Below are 17,695 nucleotides of genomic sequence, written 5' to 3' on the forward strand. Positions count from 1 at the left end.
TTTTGATATAATCCAATGATGATGGACTAAGCGGTTTGTTTTTGTACAGAGTTGAATAAATGTTTCAAGTGCACTGGAGCGTTTCTCCTTATTTAGTTACCTTTCTTGCTTTTTTTTTTCAGTTAAATTTAGAGAGGTTTGATAAATCATACCGGCGATTAGCTAGGCAGCTGTTACATCACGATTCTGATACATTATGTAAAAAGATACTTATTTGTATTCATTGGTGTCTGCTGGAAATATGCACTGGAGTTGCCAGAAGAAATACCTCGGTATGTATTCTTTTGATAAATCTTGAATTTTTATAATTAAAATCCTTCCAAGGATGTCTTATTACTTATAAGCTTTTGTTTTTTCTTATATTATTCTTTTTAATCTCAAAATTTATTGTGTGCAGTTGGAGGATCAGCAACTATTGCTATTTGAACAGCTGTTTCTTTTTTTTGCTTCATCAAGCTCATTGAGTATCTTCAAGAAGCAACTTCCTTTAGTTGTTAAAAATTGCTGCAAAGCTCCATTTCAGTTTCTGTCCAAATATTTTGTGGAAGAAGGTTTGTTGTGGCTATCATTCTAATACAGTAATTGTTGTTTGCTGTTGATTGTCTTTTCTACTTCTGGGCAAGTTGATTTTTTCTTTGTAATTGCAGGTCTGTTATCTTTTTTCTTCCTCTTTAGCTTTTATTTTTTGACACCATTATTACTTTAAATTTATTATTTCTATCTCTGCAGATTGCATTATAAGATGCTTAAATCAGTTTTCTATAATTTTATATTTCTTCCTGAATCTTTTTGTACTTATATTGCTATGTACTATTTAAATGTAGCAGATGGAAGTTGAATTGAAAATTCTCCTAATACTTTTCTTCTTGTTTATGTCAGTCTTGTGTTCTACCCATTTAAGCCCAAATTCTTATTTTTTGGAGCCAATTCCATTGCTTTTGCAGATGTCCTTATCATGCTAATTTCACAATTGTCTGTTTCTATATTTGCAGAATTCAAAAAGTTTTGATATTAGTTAAATGCTGAAAGTATAATTACTTCCTTGTAACCTAGTCTTATTGTTTTTAGTGGCTGCTTTTAGATAATTGATGAAAAATTTGTTTGAACTTTTCGAATATTTGTACCTATGATCTAATTGTACCATATGCCATTGTTACAAACTATTTTTTTGCTTTTAATTACTTCAGAAGATGGTTTGTTCTAGTTTTAATTAGAAGTTAATATAGGTTTTGTTATATTCTCTTAATAATGCTGTGCACAGTCAGTTTGCAATTCTTGAAGTGATTACATGCAAAACATTTTCACATTCTGATGATTGCCAATATTATTTTGCGATTAATTGAAGGGAAATTATTATTAGCATTTGATTTGATCTATTTTTTTTCCTTTGTTAACTAAATTTTGATTCATTTTCATTCCTTGCAGGATTTTCTGCTGAGGTTCAAGTTGAAAGTTTATTTTCATTTGCTTCTATCTGTTCCATGTATGCATCAGATAGGAGCCCTACAAATGGAAACATTCTGTCTTCACTTTTAATATTTCCTTCACTTCTTGTACCTCTTACCAGTGTCAATAAGGTTTAACATTCTTTTCTGAGCTTGGAACATGTAGAAGCATATGCTGTTGTTTCCATTTTTCCATGATTGCATGCTACATATTCAATTTGATAATTTTATGTGTTAGGCTCTCAAATCTAAATTTAATCACTTTTGTGATTCTATAACTGAAGTCAGAACTTTTGTTGGCTATAGGAGATTCGCACTGCTGCTGTAAACTGTGTTGAAGGAATATATAAGCTGTGTCAGTGCTACGATGTTTCTCGTTTGAAGAATGGTGTTCATTCATCATCATAAGTACATTCATCATCCTAAGTTTTCTGTTGTAAAGCTTATTGACTCTATGTATATGCTATAATGGCAGGTATCGATGCAATGTTTCTTCAATGTGTATCATCCCCAAAATTTGGAGAGTTTTTGGAGTCTATTGTCAACCAAAAGCGGCTGATCTCATCAGATGTGAATTTTCTTCCTTCACTGTTGACGTCATTGTTAAGCCCATCTAGTGAGAGTCTTTTAGTATCGGATAAATCTCATAAAAGGTTTCTTCTCTTCTAACTGCTGGTTAAGTTTTTTAGCTGTGAGGGGTTAAATGTTATGTTTTTATTATAATTAATTATGTTTTTTGTGCTTTTATTTCTAGGAAAGATTAATGTAGTTTTATATATAAATCCCGTCTAATATATGATCCATTACTAGTTTGTTTGTTCTTAAAATAATTCGAATCCATTTTTAAATGACTTCGTCCTACTACATGGTTGCCATTAGACTTAAAAAAAATTTATTAGTTTTATTTTTATTCTATTTCTGAACTAGTCTGTTTTGTAAAAAATGATTATTAATCTGATTGCTTTGATTAGTATTTTAAAATCTTGACCTTTTGTTTTTTTATCGCATGTGACAAAATATTTGTTCATGATAGCTATTAAAACATTACTGATCATTTTATTCTTTGCATACTATCTCTTAATTGCTCAATTTTTTTTTGACACTTTTATTTCCATATTATGCAGGATTGATATTTCATACCCTTTCCCTTATTATTAATTCTGAAAATTAAGTGTAGCTTTTATTCTTTTGCTGATGCTTTTTGTTTTTGTTTTGGATTTCTTCATGGTTTCAGAATCAATACTATTGTTTCACATGATCAAAATGTAAGAACGTGTAGTTATCAAATTCCCATATGGTTTTTAAACTTGAGAAATCTGAATGGTTAACGTCAGAAAAGTTGAATTGGAGCAGGAATCTCAGTAAAAAGTTGGAGAAGTATTCTTTGATACATCTAATGACATTCCAATGCAGAATCTGTAGAAATTAGCATCTCATGCTCAACAATATTTTCAGTCTAAGGAAATTCATTATACAAAAGCCCTATTTTAACCTCCAATAACATCTTAGAATCAATCATAGCTATAGTAATAAATTCAAGTTCTGATAATTCATAATTATCCAGTTCATTATTAGAAAGAGACGTGTCATTATAAACATCTTCATAAGAACTATTATTTTAAATTTCATCATCAATAAGAGGTCTATCATCATAAAATCATCATAAGGACTATCATCATAAAGGGAAGTATCATAAATTTTTGGCATACGTAGAAAAAGGTTCGAAGATTTGCAGGTAAAATTAATTTCTGGAGTTTAGGCAATGGATTGTATGGAAATTTCCAAACCTGCGAACTTTGTCTTAGAAATAGAAAAATAAAAGTAGTTGATGGGTGTAGGTCAAAAGAATATTCCTATTTCTTATGCATTCGCTCTCAACAATGTGCTACATGTTTTAACCTAGTCATAAATCTTTTGTCTATCCATACTCACCAAAGGCCACATATGCAAGGTGGCACTATTTATTAATTATTATGTATTTTAGGATAGGCCCTCACTACGAGAATAACAATTGGCCAAATTAGAAAAAAAGATGGCCATACCTACTTGAAGATAATAACCACCTATCCCCCTTCATCAATGGGAAATACACCATTTGGAACCCTCAGCATCCCTCCTTTAAAACTCTTGTTGTATGTTCCCTTCACATTTTTATAATTGTTAATATTTGAAACTTTTATTGTGGGACTTGTGAAATTACTAGTCACAATAGAATTTTCTTTCTGGAAATTTAGATCAGATCCTCTACTCTTTCATGACAAGTCACTCTGATATTTGGGGCTAAAGGATTTGTCATATTTATTAATGTTTGCATTTGATGACATTGATCTCTTGTCACATAAATATTTGACTCAATCATATTCTTCAATATTCTATCGCTATAATAAAAAATCATTTTGGCATTAGCATTAGAAAAATCAAGACTTATAATGCTCGTGATTATTTTAAACCAATTTTATCTTTTTTCTTCAATAAAGAAGATATTATTCATCAGAATGGGTTGGCAAAAAAAAGCACCTCCTAGAAGTCGTAATGATTTCTTTTTTAAATCAAGTTTCCAAAGTATTTTGTGGAGAAGTTATGCTAACATCTACCTCTTTAATTCATAGAATACCCTCAAGCATAATTGAGTTTGAAAATTCTCTGAACCATCTTGTTGAATTGTTTCCCACAAATAATTTTTTCTTAAAATTCCTTTCAAAGATTTTTTGTTGTGACATATACTGACATCCACAAGCAGTCGAGATAAACTTGTTCCAAGAGTCTTAAGTGTGCATTTTAGGATATTTATTCACTCGAAGGGTTATAAGTGTTATCATTCAATTACAAAAAAAATTAACTTCAAAAGATTTCACTTTTGATGAAAAATAAGGTTTCTTCACTCAGAATTTTTTTCATGAGAAAAACAACCAAATGAAAGCAGATTTTAATGAATTTATTATCTCTTCTTTTGACATGCTATCTACACAAATACAAGAACACGTTGATCCTATCGCTAAACTTCTTCATGTTTATATAAGGAGAACAAAGCCTATTTAATTCTCCAGCAAGCTCAAGACCCTGAATCATTATTAGATAATTCCCATAATAATGATCAATCCATCACCACACTAACCTTTTTTACCCCATAGCCTGGTATAAAAAAAGGTTTCTTGGCTAAACTTTTTTCAATGGGTAGAACAACCAACTAAATAAAATTTGGACAAACTTATTATCTTTTCTTTTGATATGCCATCTACAAAAATACAAGATAACATTATTCCTATCAATCCCTTACCACACTTCTTTTGACATGCTAAGTGTTATCATTCAATTAATATTCTTCATGTCTATATAAGGAGAACAAAGCCCATCTAAAGCCTCCAGCAAGTTCAAGACTTGAAACTATTGTCAGATAATTGCCGTAACAATGATCAATCCCTTACCACACATTACATTTTTTGACCCATACCCCATTATACATTTTTTTCAAAAAATTTCTTCTGTATGTAAATTCTTTCTTACAAACATTCACTCAAACACCATTAAAATGCTACAAAACCTATTCAGGGCATTAGAAAATAAGAATTGGAAGGATGCCATTAGACAAGAGATGAATGCTTTAAAAAAGTCAAACCTGGGATATCGTTAAGTTTCAAAAGAGAAAAAATCTTACAGGATGCAAATGGGGTTTCTCATTAAAATACAAAGTAAATGGAATCCTAGAACGGTATAAAATAAAGTTAGTAACAATAGTATGTAGTCAAACATATAGAGTAGACAACCAAGAAATTCTTTGCTTAGGTTGCTAAAATGAATACAATTTGCACCCTAATTTCTTTTGCTACTAAGCTTGGATGGTCTATCAACAATATGATGAATATTTTCTTATATGTGGTTGTTGATGAAGTTTGCATGGATCCTCCACTAAAATTCAATAGCTCTTTTACAGAAATTAAGGTGTGCAGATTAAAAAAGCACTATATGATCTTCAATTATCTCTAAGAGCATGGTTTGACGTGTTTTGAAAAGCAATGCATGAAATAAAATAAAAAATACGCCATGGAGATTATAAGCTCTTCAGTAAACATTTTATTGGCGGGAAAAAAATTAATTCTTATTATGTACATTAATGATATAATTGTTAAATGCAATGACCATGAAAGAAATGAATTATTTATGAAAAACTTGCCACATAATTTGAATTCAAAGAACTCAGAAAATTCGAACATTTTTTGGGTATATAAGTTGCTCAATCAAAAGAAGGAATTTTAATCTCTCAACAAAAATATATTATAGATTTTTTGAGGGAAATAAAAATGACTGATTGTAAGCTATGTAAATATCCAACTGAAACAGATCAAAAATTGAACATGAATGGAGAGGGAGCATAAGTTGACATTAAAATATATCAAATATTAGTTAGAAAATTAATATTTTATGCCATACCAGTCTTGACATTGCATTTGCAACAAGTCTGGTCCATTTATGCACAAATAAAATGAATCTCACCTTCAATCTGCTTACAGAGTTCTTAGGTTTCTAAAATCAAATCCTGGAAAAGATATTCTCTACAATATATGAAATTCTGTAAATTGATGGTTATTCTTATTCTAACTATGTAGGATCATTAGTATATAGGCGATCCACTTTAGGATATTGCACATTTATGTGAGAAAATTTTGAGACTTGGAGTAGCAAGAAACAATCTCGTCTAAAGCTCAAGTGCTAAATTTGAATTCAGAGAAATTTCTCAAGGTATTTGTGAATTTCTATGGATTAAGATTATATTAGAATATTTAAAATTAAATAAGGACCTATGAGGAATATGAAGATCAATATATTATCATAATTTCCCACAATCTATTAAAACACAATCTAATCAAATATGTGGAAGTGGATTGGAATTTTATAAAAGAAAAATTGAAAGTAAGTTAATTAGTACTACATATGTTCCTGCAAGTACTTGGTTCATCGACATATTTACCAAAGGTCTTTGTCATCATGCATTAAAAAATATTCTATGTATTTGGAATGCTATATCTTTACTATCCAATTTGAAGGAGTGTATTGAGAATACAATATCCCACGAATTGATGACTTTGCAAAAATAAGAAAGGAATCAGTGGAATCAACTCAAGCATATTAAAGATATTGGTTGCTTATTCATTCTATTATTGTATTCGTACATGTGTTGGGAACAAGGAAGCAAGGCCGGCTCCCATGAATTGGTGACTTGGAGGGTTTTCTGTGCTAGAATGGAATGGGTCTGGCAGCCATTCAAGTTAATTATTCCTCTCCTTAGAAATTATATAGTTTTCTAATTACTATAGGCATCATTTGTGTATAAATACACATGATATTGATAAGCAACCATGCTTTTTAGCCGCTTCTTATTTTCTATTTGGTCGAAGTCAATTAAGGATAGCTGGTTGTCTTTATTTTTGGTAGACTATGAGTTTGATTATTGTAGTGAAAGCAACAAAATAGGTGGAAGTTATAGACGCATTTGAAAATTATAACATTTTTATCAAGGTAATATTCAGGGATATGCATAGTGGTGGGACACACGTGGTGGATGATGTTTGTATACATGTGCGGGAAGGCAGCTTGTAGTTGTGCGACATGGTGTTGCTGAAAAGTTTACATTTTGATGTCTTGATTGAGCTGTGTGGAGGAAGCTAACGCTAGTGTCACCTGTAGGAATCACAAGCGGAATCACTTGTGTCGTGCATGAAGTTCATGGTGATTTGAAGATAATTAATTGAACTTAATTTTTTTAAACGCAAATTGTTTCGGTTAAACTATGAACTCTGCAGATGCTCATAAGTATAGCTTTAAAATCAACATATATGCTTTATTATTGAATGAGTTTCGCATGATCTTACTAAAAGATATTTTCTGATTATTCTTCCAATGTTTTAGTTGTATTTTTTATACTCTTTTGCCATTATTCTTTTTCCTTTATTGTGTTAAAGTTCAATTATCACCAGACACTAGCTATACGTTAAATATCTAGTGTTGGACAGTATAAACCTTTTGATAGATGATTTTGCAATATAAATGAAAATGGTAGGACGAATGCATTGAGAAATTATTATATTAAATGGATGCTGGGAGTATATCTATCAAAGGTATGGGCATCTATATTGAAAGATAAAATACGCACTACTAAGATAATTCTGATTATTAAGAAAAGGGGGTAGGTAATGTTAATAAAAGTGGCAAAAAAAGTTAAATTGCTTCGCCATCTAATGCAACTCTAATTAAAGATGAATGGAGAGAGAAGGTTCACGAGGCCAACCCTAAATAATTGGGATAAAGATGATGCGATGATGTTGATTACCTTTTCTTTTTCTTTTTTTTGTTCAGGTTTGACCAGTCTTCTAAGAATGTCATCCTGCAGTTCATTTTGACTTCAGCATTGAAATTCCCTCCCTATGGAAAGGTCATATATCTCTGTCATTTTGCCAATATTGACTAGTTTGTTTACATTCATTATTTAGCATTGGAATATGAAACAGTTTTGCTTGCGATATTATTTAACTGTTATAGTGTGCATCACCTTTTAAATTTTTTTTTTCCAGAGGGCAGTTCTTCATATGGATATCCATCTCTTTTCACTTTGTTTAGGGGGTCTGGATGCATGCATGCTATGAAGCATGGGCTGGACAAACTTAATTAATTGTCGTATCATTGTGACAGTAAAATTTATAAAATATAGGACTGCACATGCATATATGTAGTTCAATTCACTTGCATAAAAGTAATATTCTAACTTCCTGATGATAATCTTTGGTCTAAATCTTAGAAGTAGGTCAATTGAAAATCATTTCAGGTAAAGTGATAGAGATAGAATTAAATTGGAGATTTAATAATAAAGTTTGTGGATTATATTGAGTAGACCCTCATAGTTTGTATCCATTTTGAATCTGAGATGTGCTCCTTCGTCCAAGGCTTGTCCAAAATATTTGAAAATTATGTTTTGGCAAGAATTGAAGCTGCTTTATATATTAGCTTTCATGTGCAGTTTTTCTTAACATGCGGGAATAAATTCTACTTCTCCAGCAAAAGGTGCTTTCCTTGCTTAAAGCTATGGGTAACACCTTACTGCAAATGGAAGGCTGCAAAGAGTTGCTTATGGGGCTTCTTCAGAAACGCAAGGAGTATTATGTCAAGGCTGGGAAGCTACATGAGAGGCTATTGGAAAATGAGATTGAGACATTGTGCTTGCTTTTGGAGGTTTTTACTTCTTCCACAGATTTTCAAGCCTCATTGTTTTTCTATTGCATGCTTGTCTGGTTTGGATGCTGTGTTTCACACAATTTTCTTGCTCTAATTATCAGATTTGTGCGCTACAGTTGAGTACTTCTGTTGATGCTTTTCGTGTAAGCTGTCTTATGAAAGCTTTAAAAGTAAGTGGTTCTTCTCTCCTTGTTTTAGGGACCTGTCCATATAGTTTTCTAACAAGTTCTTGCCATGTTGCTTTCCAATTCTTTATTCTCATAGTTGATTCATTTTTAATCTTAATTATGTCAGGTGGAAAGTTTGTTATTGGATGAACCTGCAGTAGTAAAACCCTGTGTCACTGTGTTGAGAAATCTTACATGCACCTTCTTCATCAACTTGGATAGCAATATACAGGTCACTATGAATTGACTAGATTGAAATTGTGAATTTGTGCTTCAATTTTGTGTCCATTCTTTTTTTTTTGAACTGGAACTAAATGGTGATGCTAACCAATTGATTAGTTTCACCATATGAAGTTGTTAATCCCAGCATTTACTTAAGTATATATTTTTTGTATTTAATTTTCTTATAGATTTTAGTTCGGCTCCTTCAACATCCTAGTTTCAATTCCACCTCCAGGAGTATCAATTAATTTTAAATCATCGTTTTCGTTAATCTTTTAACTGAAGATTTGTTGGCTACTTGGCTGTAATTAGTGTCCTCTGTTTTTTTAGTTTCCTCAGCTTGTGGAGGCATTCATGGAAACGCAACCATTGTTCCACTACATTCACATGCAAATTTTATCTTGTCCGTCTTTTCTTTAGTGTCGTGTGCTTGAGATGGAAAATTATATAGTTGATATTGTGAAATTGTCTTCTTTAAAAATTTTTATTTTTCTTTTTGATTTTTCACCTTACTGGACAAAGTCTTGTTTATTACACTAAATATTTGTTGTGATTTAATCTTCTCCCCAAGGATTGCTCATGAAAAACCACCCTTTTATGGAGCATCCTCATTGTGGTGAGAAACTCAAGAGTAATTTTTTCTTAAGCAGATTAACTTTTTTTAAACAAACTTCTTCTAATGTTTTGTCAGAGTTTATTTAGACACGGGGTTGTGATTTTTTATGGGCATAAGATGCCTAGGGAGCTTGCTTAGCAAATATGAGTTTCCTCCTCTTAGATATTCTATAAGCATACTGAGGTGGAAGTACATGTCAAACATATTTTTGTGATTAGCATTGACTTATTCACTGGCAGTGGGCTTGCTATACCAAATTCACCGAATGATTCAGAGGCATGTAACATTGCCACTTGTGTTTTAATGATTCAGAGGCATGACACAATGATGTAGGCAAAGAGGGGGGGGGGGGGGGGGGTTAAGGGGGGGGGGGGGGGGGGGGTGGGGGGGGGGGGGGGGGGGGGGGGGGGGGGGGTTCCGTGGTTTGTGTTGCTTGGATTCCTGTGGGAATTCAATTATGTGGCTATTTGTATTCCCCTTTCATACCTATAAATATGAGGGGTTTTGTAATGTTTTAAAGAGAGTGATATATGAATTTTTGAAAAGAAATCCTTGGGATTTTCTTGGATGAGCTTGCGAGCTTTGTCCATCTTCTTCTCATCTCCTCTAGGAAAGACTTGCGAGTACTTTCTACCCTTCTTCTCGGCTTCTAATCTCTTTTGTCTCTCCGCAAGTTTACACCCCACCTGTATCCTTCTTTTGGAAAGCTTCTTTAGGGTGTCTTGGTTGAGTCAAGTTTGTAAGAGTCTTGTCTTGTTAGAGTCAAGTTTGTAAGTGTGTTTTTTCTTATTTGAAATGTAAGAGTTTGTTCTTCCCTATAACTAGCTAAGTGTGTTGTCTTTTTTTTTGTGATCAAGAATTTTCTTGGGGTCCCTCTCCCCTGGGAGATTTTTGCTTGCATCATTTTTGGTATCAGAGCAAGTTAGTAAGTCCTAGGCTTTTTAAGTTGGTTTGTCAAGTCAAGTTTTGTTTTGAGTCATGTTGTCATTTGAAGCCTTGGTGTCTTGGTGTCTCTTGATGCAACGCCTTCAGAACAAAGTTAACTCATTGGGAGATGAGTTCTCAAGAAGGGGAATCTGATGTAGGCAAAGGGAGGGGGGGGGGGGGTCAAATCAAACCCAAAAAAATTTGGTTTTGACTTCCCTTGAGCTTACTAGCTCATTAATTTTTGAGCTAAGATTTAGCTCATTATGAGCTGGTTTTTAGTTCATTTATTGAACTAAGAGTTAGCTCATTATGAGCTATGTTTTTAGTTCACATTTTATTTTATTAGTAGCTCATTAATTTTGTCTCTTCTCCTTCCCCTCATCTATTCGTTTCCCGTGGATGGCTCTTGGGTTCCCGTGCCTTGCCTCCTTGGTTCCCACGGCTGCCTCTTCGGGTTCCTGGCTGGGCTGCTTCCCGTGGCTTTTGGGGGGCTTTTCCGTGGCTATGGTGCTTTGTTTCCTGGAGTTGATTGTTGACTTTTCATTTCCCTTATTTAATTAAAAATATGAAGGGTTCTTGGGGCTGTTTGTATTCCCCTCTCTTGTCTATAAATATAAGTTGTTTGTGGCTGTTTTAGAATATGTTATGATGTGATTTTTGGAAGCCATAACATGCGGGTTTGCTTGGAAAAGCTTGCGAGCTTTGTTCACTTCTTCTTCTTCTACTTCTTTGGAAGGCTTGCGAGCTTCTCCACCATTCATCTTGGCTTCTAACCTCTTTCTTCTCGCCGCAAGTACCACCTCACCTGTATCCTTCTTCTAATGGATGAAAGCTTCTTTAGGTGTTTGTTTTGAAGTCAAGTTTGTAAGAGTCTTTGTTTGGAAGTCATTTTTTTATATAAAGTTGTGGTTTATAGAATTTGTGTCTTTTAACTATTTTTATGTCTTTATTTTGTTCCTAGAAAGAGTTTCTCTTGTGATCAAAAATTTGGGTCCCTCTCTCAAATTTTTGATTGCATCACCCAATTATTAGTTGTTAGCAAGCTTTAGTTTAACTCAAAGAAGCATGTCTAAGACTCATGGGATTTTGTTCTTTGCTTTTCTTTGATAGGCTCGTGAACTTGAGTTTAATTATTTGTCAGGTTTAGTCGCATTGGGCTTGCACATAGTTTTTTTTTGATAGGTTTAATAGCATGACAGTTGGCCTAAGTTCAATTATTTGGTGATCATATATCACGTATCAAAATCTAATGAAAGAATTAAACTTTGAACCTAACTATCTAATCTTCAATACAGAACATATCAAAACCAACTAAATATCCAAAACAAATAAATGATATTGACAATCGTCTAGATTTTATTTCAAAAGAGTTATAAATAATTAATCCAGTACAAATTTGTTATGCACATCAGCACATCAAATTGAACTAACAAAATACCTTTTATTGAGATAGCTCATGATTGTCCTGACCTTATCAACAATCTCTACTTAGCTGGACCTTTCCCCTGTTTTGAATTTTAATAAACCACTTGGAGTGAGCATTCATTTGCTCAGGAGGATTACCCTAAATTCCTTCAATGCCCATGCCCATATTTGCAGTGCATAATTAAAATAAACTTAAATAACATTTGAAAAATAATAGAAAATGAATTTAGTTTTAGGAAGCAGAAACAAAGAGATTACATATGCTTGTTGGTTTGCTTTATAAAAAGAATAACATAAGTATGTTTTACACTTGATTGTGCTTCATAAATAATTTCTTTGAACTTGTCACTTGAACTTTAACATTATAAAAATAACATGCATCTTTACTTCTATTCTCACATGGGTGTCAGAGTACACTTGTTAACAGAATATTAATTGCACTTACACAGAAGCATTAGAGTATACTTGTGAACATATGTTATTTGAACTTGAATTTATTTCATTTCATAGAATATACAACATATGAGTCATGACATGCGCATGTCCTGATGTCTGCTTAAAGCTTCACTTCCATTTATGCCTTCTAAAATCAACTCACCTTCCTATGATAGATGGAAGAGACCCAATCTCATTCACCAAATAATTCCACTTTTACTTATAACTCTTTTGAACCTCCTCCACTTGCATAAAATAGATGGGGGTAGAAACAACCTCCTACATCTGCACATAATAGATAGGGCTAGAAGTAGAACATAATAGAAATTCTGGCCCATTTAACATAACTTGTGGTGTACTTTAACATCACCCACATGAGAATTTTTACCATATGAACATGAATGCACATACAGAGAATAATAGATTTAACATATACATGACATTGAATATGAATATGAACATATATGTGTTGATACATATATGACATTTTAGAGCTAACATTTGTCCAATTTGCACACAAACTTAACATTTATCAGTCAGAGAATAATTCACAGATGATGTATAAAACATTATTTTAAGACTTTTAATGAATGGTAAGAAATGCTAGACATTTTAGAGCTAACATTTGTCCAATTTGCACACAAACTTAACATTTATCAGTCAGAGAATAATTCACAGATGACATATAAAATATTATTTTAAGGCTTTTAATGAATGGTAAGAAATGCTAGGCATATCATTCTTAACATGAAACATTCAATAATTCATACATAGAAAATCAACTGATAAAAAATTGATTTCTTATTGTCAAAATGTAATATTCTACAATATATCGGAATCACATGGTGAAAAGTTTTTAAAACTTATTTAAATTATATTTTATTTCGTAACTTTTCGTAGAAGCATCAAAATAAAAAATAGGGTATTAGGAGCCTACCTATAGTAGAACAATTTATTAATTGGCTTGGATTTCGAATTTGACTCTTTGGCCTTCAAATTCCCTCTCATCCATTCTCTCTACTCTTCTTCTACTCTCCTATTCATTCTTCTCCAACAAGATGTTGGGTGAGGGATATGGGAAAAATGGATTTATATTTTTTTAAAACTCACTTTAGTACTTAGCGTTGCGACGCTTTAACGTATAACACCACAACGCTTTGTTGGAATATTCTAGATGCTCCAAGATAGAGAGCTTAGCACTGCAATACTATGCAAAATAGTTTTCTTGAATAGAGAGCTTAACGTCGTAGTGTTGCCATGCACTAAACAAGTAGGAGCAGATTTGTCGATAAAAATTAACTTCTTTTTATAAAAGATTTACATGTTAAATGCATTTTCCATAAGATCACTCACTAGGTTGGAAAACAGGCATAAGGAAGAGCTTTATTGATAAACTTTAACTTTATCCTATCATAAAAGATATATTTTTTTTAATTTGACTCGAGAAAACATGTCTAAGAGACCATTTTTTCTGTTTGCCTGAATCCTTTAATACATTCTGTTAAATGCTTGGGCGTTCTCTAAAAATGACGCGTTGTTTGACCTAGATACAGTGAAATGTGTGTAAGGGCCACTACACCGGCGCCCGGGTGTAGCATTAAATAAGCAAAGGTCCCCACATCATGGACAGATGTTGGTAAAGAAGTTAGTCCATGAAACTAGAATTAGAACTTGAAATTTATGTTATCTTATAGGAAAATTAATGGAATTAATAGATATTAGGATTCATATGAAGATAACTATTCTAGGTATTCAGGAAATTAAAGGGTTGGAGAAAACATTAAGGAGATTTATAACTTAGGATTTAAACTCTAGTATTCATGTAAGTGTCATACTAAAAATGATGTAGATGTGATTGTAGATAAGAGTGTGAATGATGAATGATATATTATAGAATTAATTGAATTGAAGATAAAATTATAGCTTTAAATATTATTGTTGATACTAAAATTATTAATATTATAAGTACTTATGCTTCTCAATTAGGTTTGATATGTGTTCAAAATTAAAATTTGGAATGATTTAGATGACTTAAAATAAAATATATTTCTTAAAAAAGAGTTTTTATTAGAGGAGATTTAAATAAGCATGTTGGTAGAGTTGTAAAAGATTTTAAGAGTATTCATAATGGATATGTGTTTGGAGAGACTAATGAAGGCGGTAGGCCTATATTAGATTTTGCTTTAGCTTATTATTTTATAATTATTAATACCTTCTTTGATGTAGGCAGGGGGGGCAATTGATGTGCCTTGCTTTTGGGTTGATTTGGTTCCTTATTTAGGCTTGGTTGTCTCGGGTTTAGCTGCCCTTTTGATGAGCTGCTGTGTTCTTCTTCTCAATCCAGCTCATTAATGTTTAGTGGAATGCCTTTTCAACTCATTATTGAGGTGTCCTGGTCCCCCCCCCTCTGCTGACCTTTCGGTTTCTCCGCCTGGTTCCTGTCCCGTGGTTGGTTTCCATCTTGTGGCTACCTGTTGCTGTTCCCCGTGGTTGTCGTTCCTGTCCCCCGTGTGGTCCCTTCAGCTGCTATTTCAGGCGTTGCCTGTTGGTCTTTTGGCTCCCCTTTTTTTGCTGGTTCGGCTGAAGGTGATTGGGATTGTTTGGCTTCCTCTTTTCAACTATATATATGGGTTGTTTTGGAGTAGAAAAAAAAGAAATTATGGAGTGATTTTTGGAATCTAAAAACCTGTGGATTTTTCCTTGGATAGCTTGCGAGCTTTATCCACTTCTTCTATTTAAGACTTCGTCTCAAGCTTCTTATCTTATTCTTATCTCCGCAAGTTTCCACTATATTTGTATCTTTCTTCTCAAACTAAGAAAGCTTATTTAGGTGTTTTATGTTATAAGCTTGTATGCGTCGTCTTTTTAATATGAAAGTTACATTATGTTTTGTCTAAAGAAAAGAGAGATTATGAAGTGATTTTTGGAATCTACAAACATGAGGGTTTTTTCTTGGATAGCTTGCGGGCTTTATCCACTTCTTCTTCTCATATCTAAGACTTCATCTCTGGCTTTTTATCTACTTCTTTTCGCAAGTGACCCCCCATTTGTATCTTTCTTCTCGATAAATGAAAAGCTTATTTAGGTGTTTTATGTTTATCATGAGAGTTGTATGGTGTTGAAATGTTTTATTTTTAAGCATCTTTAGGTGTCATATGAATTTTCTTAATATTTTTAAAGGAAGATGCTTAGTTTCTATGCAATCTTAGTGTTCCTTTAATTTTGATTGCATCATTATTTAAGAAAAGTGATGAGCGTTTCATCACTTGTAAAACTGAATATTGTAAAACTCAGATATATATATATATATAATAATAATAAATATATTGTTTAGATTGCAAAGATTTTAAAGTCATTCAAAGTCGAAGTTTATGCACCCAGCATCGCTTATTAATTTTATGCTTTAAAATGAAAATGAAAATGAAAATTAAAGTTAAATGCTGCCCTATAATTAGATTGGGGCATTTAAAAAAGGGTAATAAAATAATTTTTGGAGTAAGATTCACGATCTTAAGATTTAGATTGTTCATGAGGAAGTTAATGTTATATGAGAAAAAAACATAGCTAGTGATATTAAAAAGATTGCAATGTATGTGGTTGGAGAATAAAAAAGAAAAGCTTCTAATAGCAAAAATATTTGATCATGGTATCAAAATGTGTAATAAAAGATTAAAAAATAATAAATTTTGTTATAAAAATTTATATAGATGTAAAAGATCAAAAAATTGAGAAATATACTGAGAGGCCTGTTGGGACTCTATGAAAGCAATATGCGATTCAATGAATTTAGCTTTTAGTGATTTATATAATATATTAAATACTGAGGAGAGCAAAATATGTATGTATAAGTTAGCCAAACAAAGAGATATGAGAACTAAAGATCTAATTTAAGTGAAGTGCATTAAGGATGAAGTTAAAAAAAAATGCTTTTTTAGAAGAGGATATTCAACATAGGTGGATGAGATATTTCGATAAGCTTTTCATGAAGATTGTGAGAATAAGATTAGTTTTAGTGACCTTAGCAGCCTAAATGAAATATAAAATTTTGCTTTTATCATCGTATAGGTAAAATCGAAGTTGGAAGGAATTTAAAAAAAAAAATTGAAATGTGGAAAGGCAACGAGATTTTATGATATTCCAATAGATGTCTGGAAATGCTAGGAGATTAAAGAATTTCTTGGCTTATTAAACTTTTTAATATTATTTTGCAGACTAAAAAGATGCCAGATGAGTGGAGGTGTTGATTCTTATTTTTAAGAGTAAAGGTGATGCAAAAGAGTGTGTGACTTATGGAGGTATTAAGTTAATGTGTCATACATTAAAATTATGAGAAAGAGTAACTGAGCATAGGTTACAATGTGATGCTAAGGTTTCTCAAAATCAGTTTGGATTCATGTTAGATATGTCTACTATGGAAGCTATACATTTGCTAAGAGGTTTGATTCAAAAGTAAAGGGAGATTAAAGATGATATACATATGATATTTATTGATTTAGAGAAAACTGATAGGGAGTACTTGAGTTCGCAAGTAATCCTATCGGATCTACTTGAGTTCGCAAGCAACCCTAATGCGAAATTGGTAAAATTAGCGAGAATACCCATGATCGGAGATGAAACAACCAAGAAAATAATAGAACTTGATTAAATACTCAAAGCAAATAAGCTAAAAGAAAAGATACAATTGATCCTCTATTCGAGAGGAGGATCGTCTCTCCCAAATCTCTAGACGAGAGTCTAGAGCCCAAAGCGCTAAAGAGACTACAAGAAGACAATAATCAAAGCATGCTTAGCCCTAACCCCTTCATGCCTTTTAAATAGCCATATCCATCTCAAAAACTTTCTAATATAAGATAGTATTTAATTAATTCAAAAGATATCAAATCTTTTTAATTAATTAAATCCACTTTCCTAATATAAGATATTATTATTTAATACAAAAGATATCAAATCGTAATCCGGGAGGTTCTTCCATTTAATCAACACCTCCTTAGTTCCATCTTTGTTTTGGCAAACCCCTTCCAACTTTAAGGGTTCCAAAGTTACCTCTAAATCCTTAGTAAGTGTTGCTGGTAGCTCGAGACTGGCTGTGTAGTCACCAATTGCCTTCCTCAACTGCGAGACATGAAAAATTGGATGTATAGTTGCTGTTGGTGGTAATTTCAGTCGATATGCTACTGCCACATTCTTCTCCAACACTTCATAAGGCCCAAAATACCTTGGAGCTAGCTTTTCGT

The 17,695-nt window shown here is 32.5% G+C and overlaps 1 protein-coding gene across 3 annotated transcripts in view; it reads left to right on the top strand.

The window, feature by feature from the left end:
- LOC110107782 (uncharacterized protein At3g06530) overlaps nucleotides 1-17,695 on the top strand; it is an 88,976-nt gene that overhangs the window by 49,987 nt on the left and 21,294 nt on the right. For all 3 annotated transcript variants that reach the window (XM_020838159.2, XM_020838160.2, XM_020838161.2), the window contains exons 19-27: nucleotides 123-272; nucleotides 398-551; nucleotides 1,426-1,577; nucleotides 1,752-1,833; nucleotides 1,921-2,098; nucleotides 7,797-7,872; nucleotides 8,493-8,666; nucleotides 8,771-8,839; nucleotides 8,964-9,068. In XM_020838159.2, coding sequence (XP_020693818.1) covers nucleotides 123-272; nucleotides 398-551; nucleotides 1,426-1,577; nucleotides 1,752-1,833; nucleotides 1,921-2,098; nucleotides 7,797-7,872; nucleotides 8,493-8,666; nucleotides 8,771-8,839; nucleotides 8,964-9,068 — 1,140 coding nt within the window. The remainder of the gene's footprint in view (nucleotides 1-122; nucleotides 273-397; nucleotides 552-1,425; nucleotides 1,578-1,751; nucleotides 1,834-1,920; nucleotides 2,099-7,796; nucleotides 7,873-8,492; nucleotides 8,667-8,770; nucleotides 8,840-8,963; nucleotides 9,069-17,695) is intronic.

The sequence above is a fragment of the Dendrobium catenatum genome, unplaced genomic scaffold (genome assembly GCF_001605985.2).
Source record: "Dendrobium catenatum unplaced genomic scaffold, ASM160598v2 fragScaff_scaffold_390, whole genome shotgun sequence".
Lineage (NCBI taxonomy): Eukaryota > Viridiplantae > Streptophyta > Magnoliopsida > Asparagales > Orchidaceae > Dendrobium > Dendrobium catenatum.